The sequence below is a fragment of the Etheostoma spectabile genome, chromosome 5 (assembly GCF_008692095.1).
Source record: "Etheostoma spectabile isolate EspeVRDwgs_2016 chromosome 5, UIUC_Espe_1.0, whole genome shotgun sequence".
NCBI lineage: Eukaryota > Metazoa > Chordata > Actinopteri > Perciformes > Percidae > Etheostoma > Etheostoma spectabile.
The window spans coordinates 22,493,822-22,504,237 of record NC_045737.1 but is presented as its reverse complement, the minus strand read 5'-3'; the positions used below and the strand labels follow the sequence as shown (position 1 = coordinate 22,504,237).

Sequence of the window (10,416 nt, the reverse complement as noted above, 5' to 3'; positions counted from 1 at the left end):
AAATCAGACAGCAGTAATTTATCATAAGCAACACTCACACAACCAGCAACTGATAATCAAAAGTTACACTGTGTCATCTTTGAACTATTTTCATTAATATATATATATATATATTGTGGCTGGAGAGGTCTCTACTTGCTATTTGACTTACTGTGCAGTGACCAGCTCCAGCATCCAGTGAATCCGGACCTGCTGTATCCCTCCATGGGGGACTGAGCCCACATAGGCCAGGTTCAGCTGCTGGTCGATGCTCAGGTCGAACTGCTGGGCCTCAGTGTGAGGGAGCGGGGGACTGTAAAGAAGAACCTCCTATTTAACTTTGTGACGCACCAGTGACACGAAAATGCATGACTAGATTCACAATATGTTTTCTATACACCATCTTCATCGTATCCATACTATATCGTATCAATCGGAGGGCAGTTTGTGTATTAACTGCCCTCTGATTACAGACTTGCCACTTTAAATTGTTTAACAACAATAAATAATACTCATACGCATGTCCTTGTTTTACATGCTTAACGTTACTTGGTACAACATTATGTAATATCTTTTTTTAACAGAGGTCTTCTGGTAGATTCAGTATGGAAATAAACCCATATTTAGCTACTTCTCCAATTCAACAATTGGTTGCTGATCACTCCTAATCTTGCTGGAATAATTGTACACAAAAACAATTTAGATTTGACCTACCAGAAACCGGTGCTTCTCCAGAAGTGTTTGAGATGTCCTACTGGTCTCCCCACATCAACTGTGATGACATATGACGTTTTTGAAATTTTGGCAATGTTAAGAAGTAACGCAAAGACAGAAAAAGTTTTCCAATGCATGTCTGCGACCAAACATATGACAACTTTGTAGGTCGCGCTATCTTAAATGGCTATAAAGACGACGTGAACTTAGTAACAATGGGTCAACCCAACAGGCCTTTCCCATTGTATAAACACATTTACTTTAGCAAGACTAAAAAAACAAACAAAACAAAAGCATTTCCAGTCCGAGCTGCAGTCTCGTTCAGAGCATGATGACGTCTAATGCGTGCGACACTGTTGAAGTTTGTTTTTTTTTTTTTTTTTTTTTTTTTTTTTTTTATTCATTCAAAATACAAATATACAACAACACAGGCAGTAGAAAAATCTGACACTTTCAAAAACAACATTTGCCTCGGGTCGAACAAGTCAAAACATAAAAGCATGTACATATCAAATAAAATTAGAGGAAAGAAATGAGAGAAAAAAAAAAATAAAAAAAAAAAAAAACAATAAAAAAAAATAAATAAATAATAAATAAAAAATAAAATAATAAAAAATAAATAAATAAATAAATAAATAAATAAATAAAAAAAATGACAAACAAATAAATAACGGGGGCTATCTCAAATTAAATCAAAACTTTCAAGTAGATAAACCAAATCAAGGGCTTTTCCAATCTTAACCAGTTTTAAAGACTTATACATGAGGTTTAGCTCATTCTTCCAGTGACTCAGGGAGGGTTTGGTCTTAAAATATCTGCATTTATGTATAAAATGTTTCCCTAAAAGTAACAAGTTGTTGAGAACGAAGTCTACCTTCTTGTCTTCAACAAAAACACCAAACTTAATATTCATCACAGTCAGAGGAGGAATCAGAATTCCCCTGGTCTGGAACCAGCTCCGCAGATCTTTCCAGAAGGGTTGCACTGACTCACACAGAAAGAAAACGTGTTCTAGCTTCTCAATTTCCCTTTCACAAAAAACACAGTTATTTGTATCAAAATTGAATCTTAGTCTTAAGAATTCGTTTGTAGGGTAAATTCCATTTAAAATCTTAAAGTTGACCTCTTTCACCTTCGGAAGAAGTGGGAATGAGATATAGCTTTTCCTTATTTTCTTAACCTCTCCATCACCAAAGTCTTTCAACATATATTTTCTTCTTACCGGATTAGGATAGAATTTCCTTAACAGAATATTTCTGATAACTTTGTTGGTACATTTATAATCACAGAAAAGAATTCCCTCTAAGCAGAGCTGCCTCAGACCAGGAGAAACCCCGGAGTATTTAATGTCCTCTCTCACCATTGATTTCAGAGACATTGGTATAGCTTTCATCCATCTATCATACCACTTGGCATTGCATTGGAGTTGATACTTCTCACAAAACTCCTCGTGCTGTAACAAGACCCCATTACTGTCCATAAAATGAGCAATTGCCCAGATTCCTCTGGAATTCCATTCCTCCTTGTACACAGATTTTCTGCCTACCAATATGTACCTATTATTCCAAACTGGGGTATTGTGAGGTGTAAAATTATGTTTATAAATCAACTTCCAATAGAGAAGAACCTGCTGATGGAAAGCGGAAAGTTTGATTGGTAGAGAACTGCATTCAAAGTCACATCGCAGAAGAAAGTCTATTCCTCCCATCTTGGAAAATATTAGATTGGAAACACTAAACCAAAAGGATTGCTCATTATTGATAAAAGATTTTAACCATTTCAATTTTAAGACACCATTCATTATGTCAAAATCAATAGCATTCGCACCTCCATCTTCATAATTTTTAACCATGTCAATTTTCCTTATGTATTGACATTTGTTTCTCCATACAAAATTAAAGTTGACCTTGTTCATGGCTTTGATCATATTTGTAGAGATGGGTAAAGTGAAGGCCGGGTAAATAAGTCTGGATAAACTGTCCATTTTGGATAATAAGACTCTCCCGAAGATTGTTAAATCTCTCTGCAGCCACCTATTTAGGATTAATTTACACTTGTCTATATTGTTCCATATATTCATTTTGTCTGAAATTATTTTATTCTTGGAAATAACAATCCCCAAGTATTTAACTTGTGACTTGACTTCTATGTTAAACAAAGGTTGCAAGGGATAATCATGTAATGATAAAATTTCACACTTATTTAAATTCAATTGTAAGCCTGAAGCTCTTGAAAACTGGTCAATGATTTGTAAGGCTACGGGAATTTGAGTTTCATTTTTAAGAAATAAAGTTGTGTCGTCAGCCAATTGACTTATGGTAATTTGTCTGTCATTCACAACTAACCCTTCAATGCAGCTGTTCTGGATCAGAATGGACAGCATTTCTGCTACCATTATGAATAAAAGTGGAGAGCTACTGCAACCCTGACGAATTCCCTTCTTAATCTCAAATCGGGGACAGGTGCCATGCCCTAAAGCTACAGAACTATTAATATCGTTATATAGCATCCCAATTATATTTCTAAAATTTTCCCCAAATCCAAAATGATGCAAAGTTTTCAAGATGAAGGGATGTTCAACAGAATCGAATGCTTTGTAAAAGTCCAAGAATAAAATAAACCCACCATCATGAATCATGTCACTGTACTCCAGTAAATCTAAAACAAGTCTTATGTTGTTGTGAATTGACCTTCCTTTCAAAAAGCCTGACTGAGTCTCACCAATAATGGACGACACACCTTCCTTTAGTCTATAGCAACAAGTCCAGATAGTAACTTGTAATCAGTATTACACAGTGTAATTGGTCTCAAATTATCAAAACCTTTGTCTTTACCGGATTTGGGAATCAAAGTGATAAGACCTTGTTTCATAGAAGACGTCAGTTCTTTCTTTCTATACATTCCAGTAAGCTTTAAACAACAAATTCTCACATCATTCCAAAAGAATTGATAGAAATTTGTTGTGAGACCATCTGTCCCTGGAGATTTGTTCAACTTCATCTTGAGAATAACTAAATCCAACTCCTCAATACTCAGCTCTGACTCGCAAATATCTTTAAAGGAATCATCAATGCATGGGATAACATTCTTGATTTTATCAAACAAATAATCAGCTTCTGTATCAGAATAATTTGAGGAGTATAATTCAGAGAAAAAAGAGAAAACTTCTTTTTCTATACTTCTAAAATCCTTGTTTTCAATCCCATTTATCATCAAACTAGTAATTGAGTTTCGTTGCTGTCTGTTTTTTTCCAAATTACTAAAATATGAAGAGTTCTTTTCACCTGCCTCGATCCATTTGGCTCTAGACCTTACAAAGGCCCCTTGTGCTCTTTCAATATATAGCTCGTCTAACTTGATTTGTAACTCCATTAATTTGTTTTTCTCTTGACAATTTAGGTCCAAATTACTACAACACTGGCTAATTTCCCTCAACAAATGACTTTCATATTGTCTCTTTTTCATATTTAGATTCTTACAATAGTTTATTGTGAACTCTCTAATCTTATATTTAGTAAATTCCCACTTACCAATATAACCTTCAATTAAAATATCTTTTTCAACATCTCTTATAATATCCCTGACCTTCATGCAATATTCCTCATTTTGTAACATCTTAGAATTAAACTTCCAATATCCTTTGTTTCTGGGGACTCTCACTTTGGGTTCCAAAACTAGATCTATGAAACAATGATCAGAAAGCGGTGCTTTAGAAATTTGAGTTTGTTTAACATATGCCATAATGTTATCACTTACCAGCCAATAATCAATCCTAGATTTACTTTCTCCATTTGGCCTAAACCATGAAAATGTTTTAATCCCAGGATTGAGAATTCTCCAAGCATCATTCAAATTGTTGTCTGTCATAAAACTTGCTATGATGTCATTCTGCTTTGCTTTCCTTAATCTAGGAGGCAATCTATCTTCCCATTCATCTGGAGCCATGTTCCAGTCACCTCCTACTAACACGTTATCAGTAGGGTACAACATTTTAACTCTGAAATCACATTTGTTATATTATCCATCAGTAATTTGTTTTGACCGTCATTATTATACCCATAAACATTGGTTATTATAAAGAGTACATTTTCCATCTTCATAACCACCGATAAGTAATGTCCATTTCCGTCAACTCGATGAGTCAATATTTCTCCAGGGAACTTGTTGAAGCATACCGCCACACCTCCAGAGTGGTTAGAACCATGACTAAATAAAATTTTGTCTCCCCATTGATTAGACCAAAAGGCTGCATCAGCTTCAGAAGAATGAGTTTCTTGTAAAAACAAACAGTGAGATTTTTGCCCTTTACAAAACAAAAAGAGTGCTTTTCTTTTAACAATGTCTTTCAAGCCCCTAACATTCAAAGAACCGAAACAGATTTTCTCATTAACCATGAACACCAAAAAGAAGAAAACAGAAATAAAACTCTTTGTATAACAGTTGTTAACCCACTCAGACTAAGAAAAAACCGTAGGCTTTGGGGAAAGATTCGTCCCTCCAAAACTTTCCACTACTTTATGAACAGACCGTGTCCCATTAACTTCACCTGTCGTCTTCAATCCGCCGTCCGTCGATGTATCCATGTGGCCCACGGAAGAAAGCAAGCTTCCCGGACCGCCTCGCTTGTTCAATTAGAGGCCACAACCTCCGTCTTTCTTCCCAATCCTCCCGTGGCAAAACCTCGGCAAAACGAATGCCTTTCTCTTTGCAGACCGAAGAGTTCTTGGTCCGCCGCCAGATTTCTTCCTTCACCCATCTTTTAGTAAAGAGAACCATAATATGCCTAATCTTGTTGTCAATCTTTCTTCCGACCTGTGGACAATGTCCACTGCTTCTTCCAGCTTCGACCCATATCTGGGGCAATCATGACCAGGATTTGGGTGACCTTCGTACGGATATCTTCGTCTTTATTCTCTTCCAAACCTTTGATACGGAGGCACCACCTCATCCTGTACCTTTCTTGTTCTTTGACTCTCTCCTTAAGCTCATTGTTCTCTTTGCAGAGGTGAACATTTTCTTTCTCCAAATCTTCAACTTTCTTTTTACATTCAGTCAGTACCTCCGTGTTGAACTGAACTGTTGAAGTCTTTTTATGGAATATAAATAGGCTCGTTCGAGATGAACTGCGCCTCGCCTGTAAAGTGGACGAGAGCAGGCGGGGGCAGCGGGGGCGGTGACAAAAACCTGCGGTAAAGTCGGACAGTTTCCAGCCGATTCCAGCTCCTTCAGGCTGGACAGGAAGTGATGAAAACACTGTGGTGCGATTCCGATTTAATAAAATATAATCAGACCCACACATCAGCTTGTACACAGTCTCCAGTTGTTTTAGTTATGACAGAGTAGCTGGCAAAGTGCTCTACATGAGACCTGTTGCTGATTTTAATGAACAACAGACTGGAGATTCCGTGATCGAACGGATTTATCTCTTTGACTTCTAAACGTAACTATCAGTCACACAACATGTGTTCTGGACAGAATAGTCTTTAAATCAGACAAATAGCAATTAAAATCGCTCGATTCAAAAACAATAAAAAGTTTATATAAAACGTCATCATGTTGTAAACCAATCAGGTGTTTAATCAGCTGAGAAGCCGGCGTTTCAGCATGCTCTGGGTCCGCTGGCTCTTGCAGTCGGTGAAAAGCAACTGCGCCGCCTGCGTCTCAGAACTGCGGCCGCTTGCTCTCGTGAGATTTCCGTTGCCCAGTGCATGACGTCAGAGCAAGTCGGGATCAAGTCGGACACAAATCTAACCGGCATGCAACGGGCGCCGATCGCCGGTGATCGATTCTGCGCAGACCTGGCTCATCTCGAACGAGCTAATGAATAAAGCAAATTAAATGCACGTTAAATCACAAAAAAAATCGTCTGCCATGTAAACAAACAAAATCACTTAATTTGAATAGAGAATAGGTGTGTAATTTACTAGCTTCGGTAATAATAATCCACATATCAGAATGGACCACTGAGGGGGAATTCCTGAAAATGTCCGGTTTTCACTGTTGTACATGGGTCCATTAAGTATGTAATTTATAGGCTCGTTCGAGATGAACGAGACGGGTATGGCTGCAGCCTGGAGCATCCCATCTCGTCCGTCCCGTCTCATCCGGTCCCGTCTCATACGGAGGTGTGTCCAACGGTAAAACCAGAGGGTCAAAATTACGATATCGCGAATAATTTTCAGATGGAGTCACGGGTAAATTCGTGACCACATTTGTTGCAATCAATTTGAAAAACGTTAAAAAAACTGTTAAAGTAACCATTTTGCCATACATAGTTTGCTCATTTCGAGATGTTAGGCTTGTGTTGTTCATATTAAGTGGGACATCTGATGAAACCGCATCAGCGACGCAGCCGATGCGACTAAGGCAGGATTCCTGAGGAGGGATAACAATCCACGATCTGCACACACAACAACAAGACTACGAAAATAAAAATGTTACACTCTTTCCAAGACTTTTTAATGTATATTCTATATTGTTTTCACACTTCACTGGGCATTGCTGCAAATAACTGCTTATCAGCATGGCGAGAGCATTCGACTAGCTCTAGGCTACAGTCGCTGCCTCGGTGTCGGCTCTCTGGGACCGGGGCAGAATGCTGTCGGGTCTCTGGAACCGGGGCAGAATGCTGTCGGGTCTCTGGGAACGGGGAGATGCTGCGGGTCTCTGGGACTCAGGGCAGAATGCGGTTGTAGTTTTCTACTACCGCGGCATCGGCCTGGGTCTCTGGGACCCGTCCTGCATTCGACTGCGTATCTCGCTGCCCCGGTCTAGGGCCAGGATGCGATTGTATTTTCTTCCACAGCGGTTCTATCGTATTTTGTGTTGTATTGTATGAAAGGGGGAAGAAATTAAAACCAAACCTAACTTAAATCAAAGTGTGCAGCTATAGAAGGTTTTTTAGTTTGCCTATCATCTGCATTTTTTTTATAGACGAAACGTATTTAAGTGTTTTTATTCATCAGTATGATGTCTGCATTTATCTTATGTACATGTTTAGTTTAAATTGCCGTTACCTAAACAGTAACGGCAATCATGCATATGAATAAAATACTTTCAATATTTTTTGTTTTTAATTAACAGTAACGGCAATCACACAAATTAATAAAATAATTAAATATTTAGTGTTTTCTTTCTTTTTTCAAGTACCCAGATAGCTCAGTGTGTAGAGCGGGTGCCCATATTAGATGTTAGTCCTCGATGCAGCGGTCTCTAGTTCGAGTCCGACCTGCGACCCGTACTGCAAGTCTCTCTAGATCTCTCTTGTGTTTTTTTTTAACTAAACGTTAAAGACTTAGACTTCTCTTTATTGATCCTTGGGATGACTCCCGCAGGAAATTGAAATAAACCAAATATTTAAAACCAATATTAAAAGTATTTTATTCATTAGCATGATAGTTGACGCAGGTTTATTTTGTTCCAGACGATAGTCTGCATTTATCTTGTCAACAGAACCATCCATCTGGAAAATTATTCGCGATTTCGCATTTTTGACCCTCTGGATTTACCGTTGGACACACCTCCGTATGAGACGGGACCGGATGAGACGGGACGGACGAGATGGGATGCTGCAGGGCAGCCATAAGGCCGTGGGAGGAGCCAGGTCTGCGCCGAATCGATCACCGGCGATCGGCGCCCGTTGCATGCCGGTTAGATTGTTGTCCGACTTGATCCCGACTTGCTCTGACGTCATGCACACGTGGGCAACGGAAATCTCACGAGAGCAAGGCGGCGCAGTTCTGAGACGCAGGCGGCGCAGTTGCTTTTACCGACTGCAAGAGCCAGGCGGACCCAGAGCATGCTGGGAAACCCGGCTTCTCAGCTGATTTAACACCTGATTGGTTTACAACATGATGACGTTATAACTTTTTACTGTTTTGAATCGGAAGGATTTTAATTGCTATTTGTCTGATTTAAAGACTTATTCTGTCCAGAAAACACTGTTGTGTGACTGATAGTTAAGTTTAGAAGTCAAAGAGATAAATCCGTTCAGATCACGGATCATCTCCAGTCTGTTGTTCATTAAAATCAGCAACAGATCGCATGTAGAGCACTTTGCCAGCTACTCTGTCATAATTAAAACAACTGGAGACTGTGTACAAGTGATGTGGGGTCTGATTTATTTATTAAATCGGAATCGCACCACAGTGTTTCATCACTTCCTGTCCAGCCTGAAGGAGCTGGAATCGGCGGAAACTGTCCGACTTTACCGCAGGTTTTGTCACCGCCCCCGCTGCTGCCCGCTCGTCCACTTTACAGGCGAGGAGCAGTCATCTCGAAAGAGCCTATATACTCTTGAGATGAAATGCGCCTCGCCTGTAAAGTGGACCGAGCAGGCGGGGCAGCAGCGGGGGCGGGGACAAACAAGCTGCGGTAAAGTCGGACAGTTTCCAGCCGATTCCAGCTCCTTCAGGCTGGACAGGAAGTGACAAAAACACTGTGGTGCGATTCCGATTTAATAAAATATAATCAGGCCCACATGTCAGCTGGTACACAGTCTCCAGTTGTTTTAATTATGACAGAGTAGCTGGCAAAGCGCTCTAACACACTGTAGATGAAACGTGATCTGCTCAGATTTAGTCTCTCTGACTTCTAAACGTAACTATCAGCCTCACAACGTGTGTTCTGGACAGAATAAGTCTTTAAATCTGACAAATAGCAATTAAAAAAAAGTTTATAAAGAACGTCATGTTGTAAACCAATCAGGTGTTAAATCAGCTGAGAAGCCGGCGTTTCCCAGCATGCTCTGAGTCCGCCTGGCTCTTGCAGTCGGTGAAAAGCAGGCTCGTTGGAGATGAGCCAGGTCTGCGCAGAATCGATCACCGGCGATCGGCGCGTTGCATGCCGGTTAGATTTGTGTCCGACTTGATCCCGACTTGCTCTGACGTCATGCACACGTGGGCAACGGAAATCTCACGAGAGCAAGGCGGCCGCAGTCTGAGACGCAGGCGGCGCAGTTGCTTTTCACCGACTCGAAGAGCCAGGCGGACCCAGGCGGACCCGAGCATGCTGGGAAAAGCGGCTTTCAGCTGATTTAACACCTGATTGGTTACAACATGATGACGTTTTTATATAAACTTTTTATTGTTTTGAATCGGAGCGATTTTAACTGCTATTTGTCTGATTTTAGACTTATTCTGTCCAGAACACATGTTGTGTGACTGATAGTTACGTTTAGAAGTCAAGAGACTAAATCCGTTCAGATCACGGATCATCTCCAGTCTGTTGTTCATTAAAATCAGCAACAGGTCTCATGTAGAGCACTTTGCCAGCTACTCTGTCATAACAAAACAACTGGAGACTGTGTACCGCGGGATGAGGGTCTGATTATATTTTATTAAATCGGAATCGCACACAGTGTTTTCATCACTTCCTGTCCAGCCTGAAGGAGCTGGAATCGGCTGGAAACTGTCCGACTTTACCGCAGCTTTTTGTCACCGCCCCCCGCTGCCCCCGCCTGCTCTCGTCCACTTTACAGGCGAGGCGCAGTTCATCTCGAACGAGCCTAATAACTGCGCCGCCTGCGTCTCAGAACTGCGGCCGCCTTGCTCTCGTGAGATTTCCGTTGCCCACGTGTGCATGACATCAGAGCAAGTCGGGATCAAGTCGGACACAAATCTAACCGGCATGCAACGAGCGCCGATCGCCGGTGATTGATTCTGCGCAGACCTGGCTCATCTCGAACGAGCCTAATGTCTAATGGCGTTTTTCCACTGCTGGTAA

General features: G+C 40.5%; 1 protein-coding gene across 1 annotated transcript in view; it reads right to left on the bottom strand.

Moving 5' to 3' along the window:
* idua (alpha-L-iduronidase) overlaps positions 1-1,032 on the bottom strand; it is an 8,559-nt gene extending 7,527 nt beyond the window's left edge. Inside the window, exons 1-2 of the mRNA XM_032517218.1 lie at positions 694-1,032; positions 152-292 (exon numbers count right to left, since the gene is read on the bottom strand). Of these exons, the coding sequence (XP_032373109.1) occupies positions 152-292; positions 694-830 (278 nt within the window). The 5' untranslated portion in view covers positions 831-1,032. The remainder of the gene's footprint in view (positions 1-151; positions 293-693) is intronic.
* Positions 1,033-10,416: the final 9,384 nt, after the last annotated feature.